The sequence below is a fragment of the Dermacentor albipictus genome, chromosome 8 (assembly GCF_038994185.2).
Source record: "Dermacentor albipictus isolate Rhodes 1998 colony chromosome 8, USDA_Dalb.pri_finalv2, whole genome shotgun sequence".
Lineage (NCBI taxonomy): Eukaryota > Metazoa > Arthropoda > Arachnida > Ixodida > Ixodidae > Dermacentor > Dermacentor albipictus.
In genome coordinates this window covers 51,795,420-51,820,809 of record NC_091828.1, presented here as the reverse complement: position 1 = coordinate 51,820,809, position 25,390 = coordinate 51,795,420, and the positions used below count along the sequence as shown (strand labels likewise).

Sequence of the window (25,390 nt, the reverse complement as noted above, 5' to 3'; positions counted from 1 at the left end):
TTACTGGACTTACCCTGCCACCTTCGTTGTCCTCCAACATTGTTCACGAGACGTCATTCTCGGCATGGACTTCCTGAATCAACATGGCGCAGTCATCGACCTGAAGTCGAAATCGATAACGCTGCCACAAGATCAAGCGATACCGCCGGAGAGCTCTCGTAGTCACCACGCCTTGAGTGTGCTCGAAAATCAAGTGAGCATCCCGCCGCGCTCCAGCATTATTATTTCCGTCGGCACTGAAACACCCGCTGACGTAGAAGGCGTCATCGAGGGCGACCAACATCTACTGCTCGACCGTGAAATTTGCGTCGCAAGAGGGATCGCTCGACTCCACGGAGGGCAAGTGGAACTTATGCTAACCAACTTCAACCAAGAGTTCAAGCACATCAACAAGGGCACGACAATCGCATACATCGACGAAATTGTGGAAACCAGCAATGCCTTTGTCCTCTCGGATTCAGCCGCATCTACCCCGATGAGCATTGTCCCCGAACCGGACTTCGACGTGAATCCAAGTCTTCCTATGAGTAAGCAGCAAGAGATCAAAAGTCTTCTCCGACGATACAAAGACTGCTTTTCGACGTCATCGAGGATTCGACAAACACCAGTTGCAAAGCATCGCATAATAACCGAAGAGAGCGCTCGACCACTCCGCCAGAGCCCTTACCGAGTTTCGACGCGAGAACGTGAAGCTATTAGGCAACAAGTCGACGAAATGCTGCGCGACGACATCATCCAGCCGTCGGAAAGCCCATGGGCCTCTCGTGTAGTCCTGGTAACGAAAAAGGACGGAACCCTACGCTTCTGCGTCGATGATCCTCGACTGAACAAGATCACGAAGAAGGATGTGTACCCCCTTCCACGGATAGACGACGCATTGGATCGGCTCTGCAACGATAAATACTTCTCGTCAATGGACCTCAAGTCTGGCTACTGGCAAATAGAAGTCTACGAGAGAGATCGCGAAAAGATTGCCTTCATCACGCCAGACGGCCTCTACGAGTTCAAGGTCACGCCATTCCGACTGTGCTCGGCGCCTGCAACGTTTCAGCGCGTCATGGACACGGTGTTAGCCGGACTGAAGTGGCAGACGTGCCTTGTTTACCTGGATGACGTCGTTGTCTTCGCCGCAAATTTCGATGATCACCTTAGGCGGCTTGCGACAGTGTTAGAAGCCATCAAGTCATCAGGGCTCACTTTGAAGCCGGAAAAGTGCCGTTTCGCTTACGATGAGCTTTTGTTCCTAGGCCACGTGATCAGCAAATCAGGAGTACGCCCCGACCCACAGAAGACAGCTGCCATCGCAAAGTTCCCGCAGCCAACCGACAAGGCAGTGCGCAGATTCCATGGCATGTGCGCCTACTATAGGCGCTTTGTCAAGGACTTTTCCCGCATCGCGGAGCCGCTAACGCATCTAACCAAATGTGGTGTCACGTTCAAGTGGGAAACGCCGCAGGCCAAGGCATTTCAAGAACTCAACCGACGCATGCAGTCGCCGCCGGTACTTGCACACTTCGACGAGGACGTCGATGCCTAAATCCACACTGACGCCAGTAGCCTAGGCCTCCGTGCCGTCCTAGTACAGAGGAAAGGACTTGAAAGGGTGATATCGAATGCTAGCCGGTCGCTGCCAAAGCGGAAAGCAACTATTCTATGACTGAAAAGGAATGCCTCGCAATCATTTGGGCTACAGCTAAATTACGCCCTTACCTCTATGGCAGGCCATTCAAAGTCGTCAGTGACCATCACGCATTGTGTTGGCTAGCTCACTTAAAGGACCCTTCAGGACGGCTGGCGCGGTGGAGCCTCAGACTACAAGAATATGACGTCACGGTAATATACAAGTCCGGAAGAAAACACTTTTGACGCCGACTGCTTATTGCGCGCCCCCATCGATTCCCCGCCGCAAGACGACGAGGATGACGACGCCTTCCTTGGAATAATAAGCGCGGAAGACTTCGCCGAACAGCAACGAGGAGACCCGGAGCTAAAAGCCTTAGTCGAGTATTTGGAAGGGCACACCGACGTTGTCCCTAGGGCATTTAAGCGTGGATTGTCTTCGTTCACGCTACAACACAACCTGCTCGTGAAGAAGAACTTCTCACCAGTACGCGCCAGCTACCTTCTTGTTGTACCGTCAGCGCTGCGTCCACAAATACTGCACGCCCTACATCACGATCCGACCGCTGGACACCTCGGATTTTTCCGGACACTATCGAGGATACAAGAAAAGTATTATTGGCCGCGCCTGACCACCGACGTCGCCCATTATGTCAGAACATGCCAAGACTGTCAGCGACGCAAGACACCGCCGACAAGGCCAGCCGGATTACTACAGCCAATCGAGCCTCCGTGCCGACCATTCCAGCAGATCGGGATGGACTTGCTGGGACCCTTTCCGACGTCAACAACCGGAAATAAATGGATTGTCGTGGCGACAGACTACCTCACCCGCTTCGCTGAAACTAAAGCACTGCCTAAAGGTAGCGCAGCCGAAGTGGCGAAATTCTTTGTCGAAAACATCCTGCTGCGACATGGCGCCCCAGAAGTCCTCATCACCGACAGAGGAACGGCCTTTACAGCTTAGTTCACCCAAGCCATTCTGCAATACAGCCAGACAAGCCACAGGAGGACAACTGCCTACCATCAGCAGACGAATGGTCTCGCGGAGCGCCTGAACAAGACCCTCGACGACGTGCTAGCAATGTAGTCAACGTCGAACACAAGACGTGAGACGCGGTCCTGCCGTACGTAACCTTTGCGCACAACACGGCGGTGCAAGAAACAACACAGATCACGCCGTTTAAGCTGGTTTACGGCAGGAACCCGACGACGACCCTTGACGCCATGCTGCCGCACGTAACTGACGAAGAGAATGTCGACGTCGCTAGCTATCTCCAGCGCGCCGAAGAAGCCCGACAGCTCGCCCGCCTGCGAATCAAGAGCCAGCAGAGGACCGACAGCCGACACTACAACCTCCGACGACGCTTCGTCGAGTACCAACCTGGCGACCGTTTGGGTCTGGACCCCGATACGCCGACGAGGACTCGGCGAGAAACTACTCCGACGCCATTTCGGATCCTACAAGGTCATCCGACGTATTGGCGCTCTGGACTATGAGGTCGTGCCAGACGGCGTTTCGCATTCACAGCGCCGCCGCGCACGATCTGAAGCGGTCCACGTGGTGCGCCTTAAACCCTTTTACGGACGCTGTCGAACTTCGCCATTTTTGTTCTTTTCTTTGCTACGAGTGCTTTTGTTTATTACCTTCGTTTGTTTGCAGCATCGGGTCAGTGCTTTTTAAGAGGGGGGTATTGACACGTGTACTTATCTTTATCGGGCGACCACGTTTCGCCGCTTAACAACTGTAATCGCACAGCGAGGGACGCGCCTGCATGTATCCGACATTTCTGAAAAGTTATCGATGCTTCTACCCGGCTGTCTGTTGTCGCCGAACCTTGTGTTACCTGATTTCATCGCGTAACGCGAATGGTGTAGAACTTTGTGGAAGGCACGCGGGTCCGAACGATTAGTCTGGAACATTCGACGACTGCTCCATAAAAGCCGACGCGCTTGACCCGCTGATCAGATTTACGACGATCGCCGACTGTGTTCACCGCTCTCGTTGTGCTTTAAGTGTAGCCTGTTTTGTGGGCACAGGTTCGCCCAATAAAAGCTAGTTTTTGCCTTTCACAGTATTGCTACTGTGTTCTTTGACGTCACGACCACGTGACAATATACTCTGATTACCTGCCACTAAATGGCTTACACGAACACGCAAGCAACCAGATAGATGGGGATACAATTAAAAAGAAAATTAAAGCTGGCAGAAGTGTTGTGACAGAATGACGTCACGGCCACGCCCATGTTCGTACCTAGATAAACAGCGCGCGTTTGGGAATAAAGCCATTCCTATTCCTAATATCTGAGTAGCGTCTGTATGCATGCTACAACAGTGCCTATCCGAATTAGGTTGGTCCGGAGAAACCCGAAGCATGTTAGTTGCTGTGCGCTTGGCATGCGTCATAGCTTGCGTTAAAAGTCAAGATTGTTAACTGGACCGTTTTCTTCTAGCAGCATCCGATATTTGTTCCGGTGCGTAATCGTACAATCACGTTTGTAAGACGATGGGTGGCACGAGGGACCATTTGTTGTCACTGTGATGGCAATTGGAAGATGATCACTGCCAAGAGATCCCTCTAGAAGTTTCTATTGGCAGGTTCTGGGTCTCGATGACCATGTCAGGTCTGGCGTCATGTCTGCTTGCCTTGTGTCCTGTCCAAGCCTTGTATGGGCACGTTGCAAGTGCTAGGCGGCGCCCCGTCTTTCCGACCCCTAGCGCCATCTGACGAATAGTTGCGCGAATGTGGTAGGATTACTCACGGCGTCAGCAGCCCGCGCTGCGTGTGTGGCGTCCTGTCAAACGGTAGCGATGGCGCGAAACAGCGTGCCGATATTAATTTTAACCGAGTTTCGGGAATAACAAGATCTGCATAGCTTTTTTCATGAAAAGAATTTAGAGAAAGGAAGTCGTCTATTTGAAGTGGGGCACGTCTACGACGTGAGGGAAGTGTTCAACTCGCACTGATCGGAAGTGACTGCTGGGTTTATTCCCCAAACGAAAAATAATGCACCAGCGAGATGCGTGAAGCTCAGCGTAAGTTACTTCGTTATCTACGGTGTGGACGCATGAAATTGTAGGCCAAATTGATTCTTGAAGATTGGCGACAGCAGACAACTCCTAGCGGGGAGCTGCGATTGCCGTGCTGGCATGGCGCAGGGAAGTGCAAGGACGCCGCGGTAGTTTCCCTGTACATACAGGACGGCAAATACGAATCCAAAACATGTCATCCAAGAACGTCGGGCGTACGAACGACTCGTAAGACCTACCAGAGGTATTCTAACGTTGCTCTCCCCAAACACAAAAAAAAGGGGATGAACTTACCAGTTGTGTTAGACAACGCTGGGAAAATATTTTCGCCCAAGGTACTGGAAGTGCGATACTTTTATGTTGCGATTTTTCAGTGCGTGCAAAGGAGGTTCCAATAAACCACGTTGTCAAAAATTTTGGTGATCTCATCTGCCCCTTCATTGATATGCTGGGCGCAGAAGGGTGTATGCCAGCTCAGCCGGCTGCAACCCCTCCTCAAATTTCTTAGCAAACCCTAGCGCTGTTTGAATGGGAGAGGATTGGGAAAGAGTTCCACAGCTTTACTGCGGTGCAGTGTAGGAACAAACTACTTTGATGCATATCCTAGTACGCACTGCAGGTAGTGGCGTAGCAAGGGGGGGAGGGGGGGGGGGCGTGGGCTCCGGGTGCAAGGGGCCAGTGGGGGGGGGGGGGGGGTGTCATATACGTCTGGAGACACACGGAAATTGTTGATTTCCTCGCCTTCCTCCAATAAACTCGGGGGAAGGGCGGGCAGAAGACCTACTGGCCCTGGGTGCCAGACGACCTAGCTACGCCACTGACTGTAGGTGTCCGTTGCTGCCATCATTGCTGTAAAAGCAAAGAATTCAGCGTTATAACGCAATTGGCATAACGCCGGAACATAAAACAGCTTATGCCGTCGGACGAGCGCTATCCAGTGTTGACGCCGTTCGGCTTCATACGATCGGCTTGGAAACCTGTAAAACTTTGTTCCTCGTGAGTTGGTGTATGTGCTGTTGCAGCCCACTACTCAATAGCTCGGATTGCACTTCGGCATTGCTCAGAAAAGGCAACAGCTACGCGCGAAACAATGCACATACAGGCTTTCCGAACACAAGCGGGCCGGTCGTATCCTGCCGGTTTCGCGCTCGCCGCCGCGAGGGGCGCCCTAGTAGGCGCGGGAACTACGTTCGCAACCTGCCTATGGGGTTGCGGCAGAATAAGGAGCGATAGTCCATAATGGTCAAACCCTTCCATGATACGATGACCACGTGGGCTGCACTTATTATAGTTCCAGGCTACGTGTTGAGTATTGAAGTCACCACAGATTAGAATTGTATCCTTGGGATAGATCTTCCGAAAATGTTGTATGTACACTGTAAAAAATTGTCCGTTGTTTTTACGGGAATTCGACCGTCAGTTTTGGCTGCCAACTTGTTCCCGTAAAAATTACGAATCTCAGTTATTCTTAGTCACGGGCCTTGCTCGTGAAATTCACACCTTTCCAGTAAAAATAACGCAGACCCGTAATTTTTTTTTATTCACGGGTACCGCCAGTAAATTTTACAGTTCCTGCTGAAAATCACTCGTCAGTTGTTTTACTTTGCTATTAAATACCACCGTTACGGCATCAATTCCGCCGGCGAAAATGAAGCTAGACGCTGCACAACTGCATCTTTAATTTCAATATTGAACAAACGGTCCCTTAAAAACAGTATATTCGCATGCTGTACTTTTAATCGCTTGTTTCACGCGGTCTGACTGTTCCAAATCTGAATGTTCTAGTCAGGGTAGTCGGGATGCGGAACTCTCCCCTTCCTGCAACAAGATATATCGCACTTACTGACTGAAGCTGAAATAGGCTGCAACACAACTAAGCACCAATGCAGTGCAAATACCGCATCAGAGAAAATATGCAATATACTGAGACAGCTGCCAGTAATTTGCAGGTAATTAGGGGCACCATACTCCTGGCCACTATTTTGTAGCGATGCCTTATTCTTTGCTATTCTTATAATCCACCACAAATGGCTGTCTGATCCTATTGATAATGAGGGCACACCGTCGCTCTGACCAATGGCCAAGCACGAAAAAGTACAGAATCAGAAAAGGCATCGCTACAAAATAACAGCCCTGTCAACGGATCAAATACAAATAAAGTAAGCGAGGAGCTTAACTTATTGTAATGGCCAGCTCACGTTTTGAAGCACCACTGATACAGAATGAAAATACACTGGGAAACATCCAGTGATGTTTTATAATGAACAACAAATATTTCAAAACACTTTATTGCACTTCACGTAGCTTTAAAATTATTTCTTGTGTAGATGACTTGGTGAAAGGGAACCATTTCTGTAGTTCGCATTGTAAGGTTCTGGGCTGCTTGGCAGACGAAAAAGAATCCCTGCGTGTGGTCAACTAGTCCATGCTGTGGGGCAAAGTAAAAAAAAATGACTCAGTGGGCTTCCAAATGCTATAAAGAGGTGCTTACACAGAATGTGAGTGCTCTTGAAAAGAGTGGTTTGCATTTTATGAAAGGTAGAATGACTTATAACATATTTTCAAAGCACAAAACAGAGAAGGAAGGTATATGGGGCAGACTTACCTGGACATTCCATTCACACTAAGTAATGCGCTGCACCAAGGCAAGAACTTTCTTGCTGACCGCCACATTTCCTTTTTTGCCCTTCCGTCCGCGGTCTGGGTTTATGCCGAAAATGCCCTAAATGCCGCCCCCATTAAAGAGAAGGCAGGCAAAATTGCAATAAAGCCTATATATAACGGCAATAAATAAATGATTCGGATAATCTGGAATATTTTTAATGCCACAGCTCACGCTGATTTCAAGCATGACATACAAATAATACATTTCTTTTGTTTTAAAGAACACCAGCTTACGAAAGGATTCAAAGTTGGACAAGTTGTGTTATGAGAAAGTTGAATAGGAAACAGCGCAAAAAAATCCAGTAACCGACAACGCCTGCTGTGTACTTCTCGTCTTGTCCCCGATTTTCGTGCACCGTTTCTCCACCTAACACCCAGGAGGTGTGACTTTTGACTTTTGCTTCAAATCGTCCAGTGTTATTTTTGATTACACAGAAGCAATGTCTGCTGGATCCTGCTGCCAACTACCGTCAATTTCTTTTATCAAGCTAGGACACTGAATTTACAATATCCACAGCACTGTTAAAGGTGCTTGTATACGGTTTCGTTCTTTTAAGGCCAGTATAATATATGCTATTAATGCGCATGATGTAAAACAAATACAAGCATAAACAGAAAATCAAATATACCTTTCTATGAATTCAAGTGTGCATGACGCCTTCTCTGCATAACAAATGTGGAAGCAGCAGTAAGCTGCAAACAGCATGCGGAATGCTTGCTTGAACATCTTTGCTGCTGCCACAACATGGCCATCAACAAGCAATAGGTACTCTTCAGGCATCCAGATGTCATCACCTAAACAAAATGAAAAGAGTACTTGTCACTTTTACATGATAGGGCTGACTGCTGCATCAACTGTTCTTTACCAGTCGTATACAAAGTATATGCATTCCAAAAGTTACATTCTAGGGCACTTTCTAATTTTCACTGAGTGTTGTGTGCCACTTGTTCCTAAACCAGCAGGTCTCTAGTTTTCTTTAAACTACAAAATAGTGTTGCAGGAAAGAAACTATAAATGGCTTTTGAAAACTATTTTGGGCAAAGTTATCAAGAGTATTTAAATAAAGAGAAGTGAAACTATAGGCATCCTCGAACAAAAAGAGCGTCTACCATATGCATACCCATTCAAAGACATAAATTTGCGACAAACTTGACCCAATTTTTTTAATACTTGACTATGACTCATTTGCATACAGTTAGCGGTTTAGTAGCCATTGCTATACAGTTACTTGCGAAGACTGCTGGCACATAAAAAATGCAGATACTGGCTCTCTGGCAGCATACTGAATAACAGAATGCAACCCAAAAATGAACTGAATATTAAGGATATGTCCATGTAGTTGGCAGACTGCCTAACCCATGGAACTGCTATATAAAATATGTGGAAGAACATTAAAACTGCAATTCAGCAACAAAAATTTTGCATAGAGCACAAAAAAAAACAGGCTCAGTGATCAAATGTATGCCCTTTCACTTGTTTTCAGTCAAATTAACTATATAGCATGCTCATACTTCCCTACATGGTGCACACGAAGATCACTGTTTAAAGGGAATAATAACACATATTGGCTGCATTTTGTTGCTGAACTGTCCTGAGAAAACCGAGTACTAAATATTAATTTTCGCTGTTGTGTAGTAAGCTCTGTCGTTAACATAATGAGACACTAACATACTGTCAGCATAGGATATTCACAGGAAGTCATTAGTTATATTTTTCATCACAGGTTTCACGGCTTATGTGGAAATTATAGAAATGGTCCCAGTGAATATTTATTGTAAGTCAATATTTGTAAAATTCAAGAGAGAGATCATGCGGTTTAAAACACTTGCCTTGAAATATCGGCTTCAAGTATACCAACATTCCATATTGGTTTGTAAACCCTTGTATATGGAGGTCTCAGTTGTAGAACCATATGCAGTGCTGATGTACTTGGCACCAACATTTCCAGCCTAATATTTCGAACTACGTGCTTGCGTTAGATATTTGCAAAAATGCGCCAGTCTAAAACAATAACTAGCCCTAATTTTCCGATCACTATACTTGGTATAAAACAGAGAACGAAAGTTACATACTTTAGTTTATTACACCGTCTTAACGTTCATTTCGCATTATATTGACTTCTTTTCTCAATAACTAGACTGTGAACACCAAATTTTATTGGTCTGCCGCTCCGTAAATAAAAGAGGCCTGTACAACGGTGAAATCATCACTACGGCCTGCTTTCTGTAGCATGGCAGTGTAATAAGTCAGCCCATAACTGCAAGTGCCTCATGTAATTCGTTAAGGTAAATCATCAAAACACTCGGGGCTATACGGCTGCTACATTATAACTTCTTTATCCAATAAAAATTGAAGCTTTTTGGCACCATTTATAGCAAACGAAATGCCAAATATAAGTTGAATGCACGTACCTGCTGCGATTATGCAGGGAGAAAGCGGTGTGTCCTTAATTCAAATCAACCTGTCTTACAATGAGACATGGCTGCAAATGCGTCGCACACAGTCCGTGGCATGCGAGCACACCAAAGAGAGAACGTCCAGAGTTCCTGCGGTGACGGGCGGAGAAGAGAAACATAGTTGAGGAAGCCGCAACGTGAACCACCTCGACTTCCCCAATGGCGCTGCAACGCCCGCTTCCGCCGCCGCGCCGCGATCTGCGAACAAGGCCACAACGCTCACAACAAAGGCGGCAGCGGGCTCACGAAAGCATGCAAAAGTGACGAAGAGCACTGCATCACGTGTAGTGCTCAGACTGGATAGCGAACAATTTGCAACAGCACTACCACGTGCGCAAGTCAATGAATGTGCCAAACCCGTTTAAATCAAAAGCGGGAGAAAGCAAACATGGCGAAGCCGAAGAGTGGTGCGGAAGCGTTCCGCAGGCGACACCGCAGACTTGGCAAGCTCAACCGCTAGCTCAACACTCAAACAAGATCGCATACGCTTCGCAGAACACCACTGACCCGTGCATAATGACTCGACCTACCTGCACTTACAAGGCGACCAACCGTTCTTCTTTGTGTGCACTTGTACGATTTCCACTTGGCTCCAAAGCCGCGGCGTCGGGACGGCCGAAGTTGCTGTAGCGTGCGTCTTGCCTTCTACAGCGCGCGCTAATGCCTTTGCGCATGCGCGTTTCGCGCGCCGCGGACAGCCGGCGCGCCAATGAGCATCCGCGCAGCTCGTCCTTCTTCTCTCTAAACTCCTCTCTCTTCGTCCCTCTCCAGGCTCTCGAAGCTTTTTAACAGTGGTGGCACTGCTTTCTAATTTACGGTATAGATTTGGCATATTTTACGGCATATCTGCCGTAAAAAAAACGCAATTTTTTACAGTGTAGCTGAAGTCTACCGAGGTGCCCTAAGTCTTCCTTCGTGCGTTTTCTGGACGTATGCACACAGAAAAAAACAATTATTATTCTTTCGGTCTTAATATGAATGCAGCATCCAGTAACATTAGCAATATTCGAACACCAAGGCTCAGTGTCGAGCTTTGTGTGGATGTCTTCGATCCAGATACACAGCTGTGCACACAGGTGTGTCGGTGTCTTCGGGGAAGCCATAGCTCTCGTAGTATGGAAAGCGTGGCATAAAGCAGTTCACCTCCTGCAATGCCATGACGGCGGGTCTGAGACTGTTATGCGACATGCCATAGCGTAAAATCATGTCTGCTTTTTTTTTCTTTTTTGAGGAAGCGGCAATTCCACTCAACCACTGTCGGGACGGCTCCCGCCACATCCCGACCGTGACGGCAAACATTAACTTGAGGGATTAGCTGAGCCATGTTGTGTGTGAGCCATCTGCGTCGTAGCTATCTGTACAGAAAGCAAAAACGCCATATTAACTCATGCGGCCGGGATAAGATCTCCGAAGGAGAGCGTTCGATTGTGCATTAGGCACTCCATGATGGTGCGAACGCATGTTTCGATAGCTCGTTCTATCATCGTTTGTACCCTTGACATGATGTTATGTTCCATTTGTGCCAGGCATGCAGAGAAGGTGGCTTCGTAATCAAGATGAATTTATGGTTTTGGCTGCGTTTCTAGCAACTTATTCTGGCTCTGCTCTGGTGCCCCGACAGTGATAGTTTCATGGATTTGTTCATGAACAGGTGCACCTTCGTTTGCTAAGAGTGAGGCGGGGACAGACTGACCTGTAATTTTGGCGTGACTCGCATTCGCGTGTTCTAGCGCTTCGCTGTTAGCCATCTTGACGAAATTAGCAAAGGCATGTTTGCTGTGGTCGAAAAGCGGTTTATTTTCCGGTGGTATTGCCCGAGTTGATGGAGCGCGGGGAGGCCCAGTGTAAGAGTTGTGTCTCAGGGTCACTGTCTTTTGAGGGCGCTCATGAACTTGCGGTTGTGACCCCATGGAGTTCTGGCTTTGCTTTTGAGGCCGTTTTGACTTCACGCGCAGGTGTTTCTTGATCTTTGTGCGCTGAGGGCAGTCTTGAGCCGTTGCAAGGTGTTTACTCCCCCCCCCCCCCCCCCCAGTGCGGCATTTCGGCCCCTGGTTGGGACAGACCTCGTCACTGCCATGCAGCTTTCCGCCACATGTGGCACAACACGGTCTGTTAAAATTAGGACAATGCTGTTTTCCGTGCCATAATTTGTGGCACGTCTCACAAGTGTAGACCTGCGACTTGAACGGATAGACTAGAATTCTGAAACACTTGGGCCCGATCTTGTATGGAAGGCTAGTCCCTTTAAAAGTGACTGCAGCGGTGCCTTTCTCCCCAATGGGGCGAGCGCTGATAATGTCGCACTTCCGGCAGTGCAGGTTCATGGTAAGCTGCTCGGCAGTCATTCCTCCTGCGTTGCGGATAGTGCCCCACATTTTATCCTTTTCTATGGTCTCGTATGCTTGAAATACAGTTGGCTTGCCATTTATTGGACGCTGTATTAAAGACACAAGGGCATTTCGTGTCGCGATCATCGTAGTCAACCACTATTTGATTACTCCTGTCCAAATATCTGACCTGAACGATCGGGTCAGCTTCAATTTAATGCATTGAGGGGGCGTTGTGCATGTGATTCCAGAGTGCCTCATCAATAACAATGAAATTTTCATCCAAGATTCTGCATGGCTCTTGAGATTTTAGGATCACAGTGTGAACGTATAAACGACGTTGAGTGAGCGTTCGCTTGTTTCTTCGCTGGATCGGGGCGTTTATAGGTAACGGTTTTCCATGCTCCTTGTTCGCTGCCATCTTCATGAGTAGACACCGAGTCCGAGTCGTACGCATTAAACTATGGCGTTGCGTTGCCGTTGTAGTGAGAGTGGGCATGACAAAACGCAGCCTCGGGTTTAGCTGCTGCAGCTGCAGCTATCGCGGACAGTGTTCCGCGTGCGCGTTTCTGCCCATGCTTGGCGGTGGGTACAATGATTAGGTTTGAGACGAGTGAATCATCGTACTTGCCTTTGATCCCTCTTGGTGGCTCAGGATCAGCAAGTGGAGCGAATGGATTCACGTCTGGACGCAGCGGCGTCTTTCTCGAAGCGGTGGTGTCCACCATGGCATCGGTCGAGGTGCTCGTTAGGGTTGGCGCATTCTCTGGCATGAGGGCGTCTTCAAACTGCTGTAATTCCATGTCCTCGGGTAATGTCCCATGTTCATGATGATGGACATTACCACGGTACTATGGACATTACATGGTAATTCCATGTCCTCGGGTAACATTCAAAGCTGCCTCTGGGTAATCCATGACCACGGTCGATGTGACTTTTGGGACCTAAGGCCCAAAGTAACAGAAGGAATACAGTGACTGTCGGAGATGAAAATGCACACGTCTGTTCAACTCGGCCACCCGGTGCCGAGTCCCCTATGCCCATGGGGGTGACATTTATCATACTTTTGCTTCAGTTTGAGGTTTATTTCTGTACACGTAGTGTTTTAAGTGTTCGAAGGCTATTAGAATATAGTTGTATTGACAAAGTGCCTACTTTCACGTATCAAATATTTGCACGCCCTTAATCGAACAGTAAACTGTTGCATTTATTATCTTAAAAGCATGTCCTGTACACAGTTTTGTTGGTGAGGAAATTCCTGATGAGAGACTAGTACAACTGCAATTCAGAAAACACCTTTTTCAAATTTCGAAAAACAGGATTGGCCCAATTTCAATGCTTCTGCACACAAATGCATTACACAGTGCAGGCTTATAAACTCAATTCAATATGTAAAGTTTATACAAATATTCCTGCAAATATATGTCGCACTAGTGCTTATAGAAATGCTGGTACATTAGTTGAAATAAAATGTAAGAATGACTTAAGCATGGTGGACTTGACATTCGACTCAAACATTACATTACTCATCTATGTTACTTATAACAGGTTCCTTCTGTGTTAATAATGAAGTTATAACTGCCGTCATTCAACTTCTCTTGCAGCCCCAGATACAATAAAATGCTAGCATCCCTATATTGCATGCCATCAATAAATTATTGAAATATCAAGAACAGACAACGAATACTCACCAAACAATATTATTTATTTGATGCTCTGATGAAACAGACAGTGGAAAGCTAGCTTACTCAACAATCAATTCCTCTAAAAAAAGTACCCATGTGTAAAAAAAAAAGAAAGGCACGAATAGAATAAGACCAAAAAAATCCACGATGAACCATGTAGACGAGAACCAAGAGCCAACAAATACATGAATTGGTCTAAGAGAACAAGTTCATATGTACCAAAGAGAACACTGAAAAAAAAAACAGAGCCTAAAGAACACATCATTTAGACACCTGTAGTGTAACCATTATTACAATGAATGTACATAGTGTGTAGCGGCATGCAAACAGTAATTTTGAAGACACGAATGAACATCAATTACTTTTCAAATAATGAAAAGCCACAACATAACAAAGCAAATAGCTGTTTTTGCCGACTTCTTTTAATTAAAGTTTAACTGTATTTTGACTTTTTTCTGAGCTACAACGGCTTTATGTGGGTTAGTTCTCGTAAATCCTTTTGCTCTGTGTTCCATAACGTGTTGAGAAAAGATCTAGAGAAAATATGGTAACCCCACAAAAGTGTTTCAGTAACCCTTTAAGAGCAAGCTTCAGCTTGGCGGCTCCCACCTACACACATGGGAAAGGAGAGATAATTTTTCTTGACAACTACTCCACGAAACCAGATGAGGTTTAGTGCATATAAAAGATATAGAATGTAGTGACCGTTGGTAATGAATTTTTGATTTAGGCCATCAATCTTTTAATAGCAATTGCTGAAAATCACGAATTTTCAAAAAACGAAACTATCAAATTTACAACTCTGGTAACTCAGCAATGAAATATACTGCAATTCTGTAAAATGCTCCAAGTAGGTCACCTAAAGCGGACAATATTTAGGTATGAAACAAAGCGTTAAAATAAGCAACTAATAAATGAGTAGGACATCTGCAAACTCCCTGTAAACAGTGTAACAAGTTGACAAGATATACATTGATACATCAAATTTGTCTGTTTTGGAATATCTAGCGTATGCAGTTTACAGAGGTACGATATCTATTCCAGGTGCAGAGTTACAAATTTATAAAGTTCTTGCTCCAATTGTTTTAAAGATGAAAAATTTTGTAAATTCCTGTTATAACATTCAGGCCTTCAAACTGAATTATGCTTCCAGCAGTCACCAGAATTAAGCTTTTTCTCTCAAATGTAACAAATTTCGTTACAATCAGCCCACTGGTTTTTTCAGAAAAGCATTTCTGCGTTTTACACGTATTTGAATAGGCGGCATCGAAGTTGGGCCGGAGTCAAAGCTTGCTCTCAGGAACATGTGGAGACACTTGTGCTACCTGATGCAGTAGAACACTACGTAACATGCTACACGAATGTAGATTTTTAATTCAGACTCTAGTTCAACGAGATTGTCAAACTACCCTAAACTATGGAAAAATGAAACAAATTGTTTTTGTAACAGTGTATTTGCCGAATTGTGCATTGTGGTATGTTTTGTGTGAGACATTTGTTTTCATATATCTATAATGTGCATTAGTAATTAGCGTTAATTTTTTCGGTTTCAATTGTACGTGAGTATACATTCTGTTTCACTTGAATTCATTTTACACATATATGTATGTATATATTATATATATGCATTCGGTCTGACTCTCGTGTTATTGGGACTTAGGCAATTCTAGCTTAATATGTAATACCTAACCCTATGCTCTGTCACTGCTTGTAAAAAGGGCTGCGGACCTTCTCAAGCCATAAAAGGCTTTCGGTTCGCGGTCCTCAACATTGCGGTGTTGAAAAAAAAGTGAATTGAATTGAATCATGGTGCTGTGCTCTCCAAGTATGTTCAAGTGATGAAGACCTGAAGCAGGCAATGCAACTATATGGCCGGTCACTTGTATGAACGCACCGGTGTATCTTCAGGGCATTTTTCAACGAGAATCACTGAAGGCACAGTGGGCAATGAAGTGGCTTCTCGCCTCATGTGTTTCCTAAGGTTGCCCTTGTGTGTGAATCTCCGAGAGCATGCAGGGCACTGATATGGCTTTTCGCCTGTGTGGATGCGCAGGTGGGCTTTCAGGTGACCCTTTTTTGAGAAGCTATGAGAGCATGAAGGGCACTGATATGGCTTCTCGCCTGTGTGGGTGCGCAGGTGGGCTTTCAGGTGGGCCTTTAGTGAGAAGCTCCGAGTGCATGAAGGGCAGTCAAATGGCTTCTCGCCCGTGTGGGTGCGCAGGTGGGCTTTCAGGCTGTCATTTCGTGAGAAGCTCCGAGTGCATGAAGGGCAGTCAAATGGCTTCTCGCCTGTGTGGGTGCGCAGGTGGGCTTTCAGGCTGTCATTTCGTGAGAAGCTCCGAGTGCATGAAGGGCAGCCAAATGGCTTCTCGCCTGTGTGGGTGCGCAGGTGGGCTGTCAGGTGGGGCTTTCGTGAGAAGCTCTGAGAGCATGAAGGGCAGTCAAATGGCTTCTCGCCAGTGTGAGTCCGCAGGTGGATTTTCACGTCTTTTTTTCGTGAGAAGCCCCGAGAGCATGAAGGGCACTGATATGGCTTCTCGCCTGTGTGGGTGCGCAGGTGGGCTTTCAGGCTGCTATTTTCTGAGAAGCCCCGAGAGCATGAAGGGCACTGATATGGCTTCTCGCCTGTGTGGGTGCGCAGGTGGCCTTTCAGGCTTCTATTTTCTGAGAAGCTCCGAGAGCATGAAGGGCAGTCAAATGGCTTCTCGCCTGTGTGGGTGCGGAGGTGGGCTTTCAGGTGGCGCTTTTCTGAGAAGCTCCGAGAGCATGAAGGGCAGTCAAATGGCCTCTCACCTGTGTGGGTGCGCAGGTGGGCTTTCAGGCAACCCTTGATTGAGAAGCTCTGAGAGCATGAAGGACACTCATATGGCTTCTCGCCTGTGTGTGTGCACAGGTGGGCTTTCAGGCCGCTCTTCCGTGAGAAGCTCCGAGTGCATGAGGGGCAGTCAAATGGCTTCTCGCCTGTGTGGGTGCGCAGGTGGGCTTTCAGGTGGCCCTTTTCTGAGAAGCTCCGAGAGCATGAAGGGCAGTCAAATGGCTTCTCGCCTGTGTGGGTGCGCAGGTGGGCTTTCAAGTGGGGCTTTTGTGAGAAGCTCCGAGAGCATGAAGGGCAGTCAAATGGCTTCTCGCCTGTGTGAGTCCGCAAATGGACATTCAAATAATACTTGTGTGAGAAGCTCCGAGAGCATGAAGGGCAATTAAATGGCTTCTCGCTAGTATGGATGCTGGCATGTGCTTCCAGAAGAAAAAGTTCATCAGCCACATAGTCACATAGTTGACATCGGTGGAGGCATCCTTGCTTTGAGTTGTCAAATTTGGCAGTTGATGCAGAAATTGAAGGCCCCAATGCTGCACAAAAAAGTAAATAAAAAGTAAATAAGGGTTTTTAGGAAATGCCAGAAACGAACACAGATGCTAACTTCATTGACAAGCTATCTTTTTCATTTGATTTGGCAGATCTTCAGGGTGACCTTCAGTATGATGAAACAAAGAACTAATGGTCATTTTTATTTACTCAATATTTCTGCATTTGAATGCTTCATGACCCTGTTTGTTAAGTCCACTTATAAAAGGGATTTTTCAGAAAGCTAAAGAATTACAAAGTGACAGAATGTGGAGTGCTTGACTACTCTCTACTATGACCCTTAGAGAACACTTCAAAAATGCTTTGACCAAGCCTGCTCTCATATCCTGAATAATCACTTGACGCCCGGTAACCACATTAGGCACTTGCAAAATTTGTTATGATTCGCTAGCACAACAAATTTGTTTTATACGAGACTTCATCAGCGAGTTTCTTCTTGACCACACATTCAACTTTGGCAATGTTATCGTAAGTCAAGATTGCAAGGAGCAGGCTAGGAAATTGCGCAGTTTTCCTCACATAACCTGCCAACACCTACAACCCGCATCCTCTTTCAAAACAGCCCAGAAAGAAAAAAAGAATAATATGCGTCTATAACCCATGGTAACAACTGCATGCGCAATCTCTACATGTTTACAAAACAGCATCCTTTTGGGGATAAACCACTTGTCCATGTCATATCTGAAGCCAATGACTGCTTTACTGTTTCCGGAGACGGGAGCTGGGCTGTTGAGCACGCTTATCGTGACCCAAGTTCTACTTTGCCAGTGCCATGTGCACTATTCACTAACTGCTAAATGCAAAATGGCGACATACACAGAGGAGCAAAATGACCGACGGTGCAGGAGAGAAGGGAGATTCAACACACAGGGGTGGAAAAAGGGTGGGATTCCCCAGGAGATAGCGAAAGTATGTGTACTTGAGAACCTTGCCCTGAAGTGTGGCTTTGGGGCAGCGCACGCTGTGTTGTCATGGAGTGAAACTTCAAATTCAAATTCCAGTAATTCACACCCCGATCCTGATTTTACAGTAAATTTTTACTATGTTTGGTGCAGCTTAGAGATGCGAAAATATGGCAACTTCTTTTGGAGTGCACTCTGCTCCTTGTGCTCTGCCATCGCAAAATATTGGCAAATGATTGCTGGAACTGACAAGGAATGGTGTGCTCCCTTTGCAAAGTGCAGTGGATTTTAACACACTAGCAGGTGAAGGTACTGTAGTATTTGCGAATGGAGGCACCAAACACCATCGGTGGCTCCGAAGGAATGACACACACACTAGTTTCATATCGTGCCCAACTTACCCCTCGGATCCAGCGAGGGTGCTTATATATATATATATATATATATATATATATATATATATATATATATATATATATATATATATATATATATATAATATAACAGGCATGTTCGTCTCAGCAACATGGGCACGGCGTTTGGAAAAGGGCCACTAACTCAAGGCAGCCAGATTGAAAAACTGACAGAGTGAGACACACACAAATGTCAACTTCCATGCTGGCACAGAACTGGTGCCGAAGTGCTCCCGCACAACACACTTTGGAACAGTGCGGTGGGTTGCGCCACCAACCTTTTGCTAGTTTATTGCCCAATGTCCTACCTATGAATTCCAATAAACAAACTTCGTGAAACCCTATTGTGAACTTTGTTTTTGTACGCCCTCGTTGTTGCTAGTTTACCTAATTTTTTCCAAGTTTCAAGTCGCCTTTTACTAATATCCATTCCGGACATGGTTATTTTCCCCCTGCTCTTGATGAATCCGAGGGCTTCAAGGAAGCTAGTGATTCCTAAATCGACCGCTGCGCAGATATCTTCACATTCTAATATACCATTCTCCATTGCTCCATTCCTCTCCTTGCTCCTCTCACCGGCGGCACCTCCTCTCCTTGCTCCAGCAAGGAGAGGAGGCGGTGGGTTGCACCACCAAGCTCTTGCTACTATACTGCTTATTATCCTACCTAGGTTAAAAAAACATGATTTCGCACAACCAAAATTTCTGACCCCCTATTGTGAACTGTGCTTTTGTACGTCTCCGTTTTTTGTCGTTTCCCGACTTTTCTTCCACCAATTTTCCTACCCCCACTTACTAATCTCTATTGCGGAAATGTGTATTTTTCACTCGCTCTCGCTGAAGTCAAGTGCTTCAAGGCCAGTGGTGGCTACGTCAACCACTGGGAACATGTCTTCACATTCTAATACAGTCGAACCCGACTATATCGAATCCTGTTACATCGAATTATTCTATATATCGAACAATTTCTGGACATGGTATAGTTACAACAAATATATATAGCAAAAATTACGCTTGCATCGAACAAAAATAGCAGCGACTCCCAATATAACGAATTTCGGTTGGCAGAAAGTGCCCCCGGAAGTTGGCTTTCCCTCGCGGTGTAGGAAAAACCCGGCAGCGTGGCTCCAACCAACCGGTCTCCTTAACGTGACCACGCTGCCTCGGACGAGCCATCGTCATTCCCCTGCTAAATATGACCCTGGCCCGCCCGCAGCGCTTGCTCAGACAGCCAACCAGAGGCTCTTGTGCTCTCGTTGTGCAAGACGCCGAAAGATGCCGAAAGTGCGAGTTGTCTTGCTGCTTTTCTGGTTCATTGTGTGCGTGCTATGTGGGCCTTCTCCCACAGTGCTGCTGTGATTAAGCGGCAGAATTCGCCCTTCGTCGTGAAGCTCGAAATTATAAATCGGGTCGAACGCGGTGAGAAGTCGGATATCCTCTCAGCGTACAAGATTCCGAGGAGCAGAGATTCTCATCACGATCGTGAAGAATAGGGGGGGATTAGGGATAAAGCGGCCAAACTCGCGACCCGATGCCTGTGGCGTGCACTCTGCACTAGTCCGGTGCTTCTACACGAATGCGGAAAGTTGCGGCCTCAGCTGCTCCAACTCTTTAGACAATGTGGAAAAGTGCTTGCGTTGTAGGCAGCGAAGTTGCTCCAGCAGAAGAAAATATAGGACTATTTCATGCAAAACTAAGCTAGTTTCATTAATAAAGTAATCTTATAAATGGAATGTGCTTTTATGACATCCAATTATTTAGCAGGCTTATATCGAATTATGCTCTATATCGAACAGACAGGCATTTTTTGCAAATTCGTTATAGCCGGGTTCGACTGTAAAACACGCTCTATCGTTTCCCTACTGTACCGCAGCAAGCACATGCTTCTTCTTTCTCTTATATCTCGCTTTATAAGTGCGTGTTCCAAGGCATTCTGATCTCGCTCCAAAATGTAATGAGCTTCCCTTTGAGTTATCATAAATTGTTTCTTTTCTGATTTAGCTTTTTCATCTTACGTAGTTACTCATGGTAGGTTTCTTTTTTTTTTTTACACCACCCACGAGATTATTTCAGTTTCTGACTTTTCGCTTGATATTCTTTATTGCTGTGTTCCTCATCACACAGGCCGCATACTTGCTGGTAAGCTTCCTAGTTCTTTTGCTCCACTATGAATGAATGTTATTTTTGTACAAACACCTGAACACTCTCCCAGTCTATTCACTTTCTTCCATATTCCTCAGTCGTTATTCACGATTAATTTGTCTGTGAGCTTCCCTCACCTCAAAACTTCGCGGGCCGCCGTGCGGCGTTCGTGTTGTCCACTTCTCTCCTCTTGCGTTCGTGTCTGCACGCCTTACCCCTTCTTCGCATTAAGAAAGGATTTCTATATGCCTGTAGCTCGGTCATAGTGGAGGCTATGCTCGGTCACTCGGCTCAGCAGGCTCCGTAATCGGCATTTCATCGCTACTCATCATACGTCACGTTTTTGTGCTAGTGTGCTATGACGTCAGTATTTTCGATCCTCCTTTGTGACATAGTAACTGCCGCGCTAGCGATGGGTCTCGACTACGCGAAGGAGTTTTTAATGACTTTTTGGAGCTGAATTAAAATTATTTTGAAATGTTTGAATCGTCCAATACCTCGTTCTGGGTGTCCTTGCATACGGAAGCAGCCTACAACATGCTCTTTATAGCCTCAAAATTTGGTGTCCCAACCCCTTTAAATAGTAATTGACTAGTTTTGTTTTTGTCTATTTGTGTGTGTGTGTGTGTGTGTGTGTGTGTGTGTGTGTGTGTGTGTGTGTGTGTGTGTGTGTGTGTGTGTGTGTGTGTGTGTGTGTGTGTGTGTGTGTGTGTGTGTGTGTGTGTGTGTGTGTGTGTGTGTGTGTGTGTGTGTGTGTTTAATTCTGCAGGATAGCCACAGAATCCATTCGCGAAACGTGTTTCAACACGTGCAACCGTTTTGGGATGTTAGCCTTTGTAGCTTTTAAATAGTAGTTTGGAAATCGCAATACCATTAGCTATTACTGGTTGCAGTCTGTGTGCATTCATATCAGTAGTACTGCTTTGGTAGGACAGTGAGAGCGTATTTGAGCACGTATGAACACATGTCGTACCTTAAGTCTGTGCGGCATTCGTTGCTTCTAAATCATTGGTGATAACTACTTTGCAGCATTTTAAGGTTCTAGATTATGTGCGTATAGGACTTTACTACGAGGCACATGCTCTGAAAGCTTCGGTGTTAGTATTAGAAAAAGCGAAGTGCAACACATGGCAAAAAAGAAGGTAAAGCGTGCAGTGTACAGGGAGTCCCCCAAGGTAGACAAGGGGCCGGATGAGAACAGGGAGGAAATCATGTCAATCGCCAGACACTGTGATGTCGATGCTAGGCTGAAGAAAATGGGGGCTTTCCAGGATGAGCTTGAGAAACAGGTCAAAGAGCTGGAGCGTGATGGAGAGAAGGTGGTGGAAAAAAGACCAAGCCACCGAAGAAAAGCTGCACAGGGACGCCATCGTGAAGGAGAATGTTCGCGACAATGCAACGCAGTCTGCCAACATGAATGGAGAGGGAGTGTCAACAAAGCACGCGGAAGGTATGCAAAGTAGGGTGCGAGTACCTGGAAAGAGCTTCACCTATCTTGATGCGAACACAAATGAAAAGCAGGAATGCTGAGTTCAATGCCCCTCGTCAAGTCCAAACAACACGGAAACCTCCCCCTTTTCCCTTCCCACTTTCAATAAAGTTTACCACCACCACGACCAGAAAAGCATGACAAAGGGAAACAGGGTGAGGCCTCGGCAATAGGAGAGAGTGAAAGTATAATTATCGCCGGCGACTCAAACCTGGCTAGGTGCTCAGAAGCAACTGTGGAGAGGGTGAAAGCTGAAAAAAGAGTGGCGGTAGGGATATTTCCAAGAGTGACATTAGGCACTGCCATGGAGCAAGCAAAAGCAAAGCTTGCGGGAATGGCACACGCACGCGACCTTGTCGTAGTCACAGGTGGGCTAAATAACGTCCCAAACAAAAAAGACAGGACTAGCCCAGCCGTTGGCAAAGGAGGCAGACGACTTGTGTGAGCTGTCCCCTCAGCTGCAGATTGTGGTGTGCATGGTGCCGGATGTGCCTGCACGTGACAGTAACGTATAAAGAGCCAGAGTGGCTACTAATGAGGCTATATGGACTATGAGCCGAGAGAAAGGTTTCGACGTTGTACAAGGTCTACCAAGTTGACATTTCCAAATTCCCTGAGTTTTCCAGGTTTTCCCTGAGTGCCTTTGCAAGATTCCCAGAGTGATGCAGAACTATGTTTTATGTCAAGACGGGCTGAAACCATATCACCCGATGCTAGCTGTCACTCTCTAGTAAGCATATGAATTTTCTTTAAAAAAAGAACGACTGAATCCAATTTGAATACTAAGGAGTAGTGTTTATGTAATGCAAAAAGAGAATCGACGGGAGGGGTTAGTAAAAAACACAGCAAATAAAACGTCTTTGAAAAAAATTGCAAATTGAGTCGGACATGCTCAAATACTAATGAAAAGGAGATGCATACAGAAGCAAATCTTTTCGAATATGAGCTATTTCTATCAATTGATGGCAAGCTCAGTGGTATGAAGCCCGAATTTTGTCACAATTTAGATTTTCAACAGCTCGTAAGTCAACCTCCACTGTCCTAACATACTCTCAAGCCCGCGCATGACGCCTCAGTGTTGTGTTTCACTGCTTCAAAAAGTTTATTTTGGCTTGGATGAGGGACACCTGTATCTCGGAATCAACCAACATTGTTTTTTGAGCTCAAACTCCTTCAAAACGGCGGCAGCAGGCTTCCTTTCCCGTTCTTTCCTCAATGCATAGGTCCTTTCTGTTGTTGTCCTCCTTCCGCCACACGTTCGCCCCACGGACCATTTGAAGCATCATCTTGGTCAATTGCACAGTCCACGTCCGATTTTCCGAACTCCCTAGGAGCCACCAAAACGTTCGAAAAATCGACCAGTAGGAAAAAATAAACGCATGTCATTTACTGCCCTTAAGGGCTCGAACCGCCATAGGCACATTCGAAAATGCTCTGAAGGCCTGTCAGTACACGTATTAGGCATATCGGTGCTCGTACTGTGACAGGGGAGACCGGGTGCACGCGCGTATAATTAAGGAATACATACTGTGTCCGGTGGCATAGCCGCTTCCTACGCTTGTTATGATTCACTGCAATACTTTTACGTATGCTTCACCAAGTAACATTTCCGTACGGAGGCGAAGCTGACTTTCGGGAACCGGCATTATGCAACGCACTGTGCTTTCCAAGCTTCTAAGCCAATCGCGAAGACCACAAAGGCGGAATCCGTGGCATTGCTGACAGCAGCGAATTCGTTCAATAAAAACACGGCACCCAATGGCAAGAAGCTTCATAGCGAACGTCGAAGCAGCTAGGCCTAGCGTTGCTGCAGTGGTGGCTACGGCTGCCAGCGGATCTGCATGCGAGAACGCCGGTTCGAGGCGGCGAGGTAATCAAAATGGCAGCGGTGGTGGCTTCGATTAACGCCGCTTCGGACCTGCGGTTAAGGCAAAACGTCCGGAAAAACGGACGTCGAAGACTTCTTGCGTCCTAAATTTTTGACGTTCTGATACATTTATTCTATGGGCTACGCGGTGGTGCCGCGAATCCATCCAAATTATCGGGAATCCGGAAAGTCGGTTGTTGACTGTAGACTGGCAACTCCTCCAGCCGACGACAGACAATCAATGACGATTCATTACGATTCCTGTCTGTTACTCGAGTCAGCATCACCACGACTTTCGACCATTTCAATAAAATTACGGCAAATTTTCCCTGATAGAGGCACAAATTCCCTGAGTTTTTCCAGACTATACTCAAAATCCCTGAGAATACCTGGTGTTCCCGGTTGGTAGACACGTTGTTGTAAACATGGAAGTGAAAAGGTGTAGTGGTTTCTAAAGAGACGGGGTCTACTTCAACCACAGGCTTGGACGAGAAGGGAGCTGGCGACTTGCTGGTCGTGCGGTTGCTTTTTTAAGGGGCCCACAGACGATCAGGAGGCCAGTGTAAGTAGCGATGAAAAAGGTCCCCTAAAAGAACCTCGGAATAGCATAATTGTAACATAAAAGCAAAAGGAGGAAAACAAGAAAGAGAGCTCGCCATGCAAAGGCTACAAAAACATGCAGGCCGGGAGAAGAAAGGAGACGTGGGTAGAGATTGAGGAGCAGTTAATAAAGAACAAATAGGGGTGTATTCGGTTACAGAAACACACCAATTAGAGAATCGACAGAGCCGCCAGTGATTGAGAATTATGTTTGGGAAGGGTGTATTGAAATAAATCTGAAAGAAAGGGAGAGGGAGTCGGAACGCTCATCCATCAGGGAGTCAAATGGAAAATAATAAATTCAAAATGTCAAGAGCATCTATGGTTGTCATGTACAATTAGTGGAAAGAAAACTTTGCTGCAGGCGTAACGAACTTGTGAACTGGAAATAATTGCAGGGAGAAGAATCGAAAGTTAGTCGAATGTCTAAATGCCAATATCAAGGGTTTCGGGAATGGTGCCGAAATTATTCCATTAGGTGACATGAATGCCCACATACAGGATCTATATGGCTATACTAACAACAACGGGAAGTCAATGCTAGATCTTTGTAAGCAACATAACCTCATTAACGTGAATACAAGGCCTAAGTATGACAGGCAGACCACGTGGGAAGTGGAAAACCGGCATTCGACAATTGATTACTGCCGGAGGACAGAAGAAATTCATGATTAGTTGAGAGAAATGGTCATTGACGAGGAAGGGTATAGTAGCATAGGCAGTAACCTTAACGCGTCATTTTAAAGCTGGTTAGTTAATTCGGGTTTCATGGCGCAAGAGCGACTAAGGCCATGCTGCGCCAACCGCAAGATATTGTTACGTGTGGAAAA

At 46.2% G+C, this 25,390-nt stretch overlaps 1 protein-coding gene and 1 long non-coding RNA gene across 9 annotated transcripts in view; both read right to left on the bottom strand.

The window, feature by feature from the left end:
* Window positions 1-6,935: 6,935 nt before the first annotated feature.
* Window positions 6,936-10,682, bottom strand: LOC135896043 (uncharacterized). The gene is made up of 5 exons (XR_010562574.2): window positions 10,303-10,682; window positions 9,728-9,970; window positions 7,945-8,110; window positions 7,257-7,373; window positions 6,936-7,079 (listed from the first exon to the last, which is right to left on the bottom strand). It is a non-coding gene; the product is annotated as an uncharacterized lncRNA (long non-coding RNA).
* A 4,878-nt stretch (window positions 10,683-15,560) lies between these two features.
* The window catches only part of LOC135896027 (zinc finger protein 658B-like), a 200,821-nt gene continuing 190,991 nt past the window's right edge, over window positions 15,561-25,390 (bottom strand). For all 8 annotated transcript variants that reach the window (XM_070523381.1, XM_070523383.1, XM_065424333.2 and 5 more), the window contains one exon: window positions 15,561-17,132. In XM_070523381.1, the coding sequence (XP_070379482.1) occupies window positions 15,661-17,132 (1,472 nt within the window). In that variant the 3' untranslated portion in view covers window positions 15,561-15,660. The remainder of the gene's footprint in view (window positions 17,133-25,390) is intronic.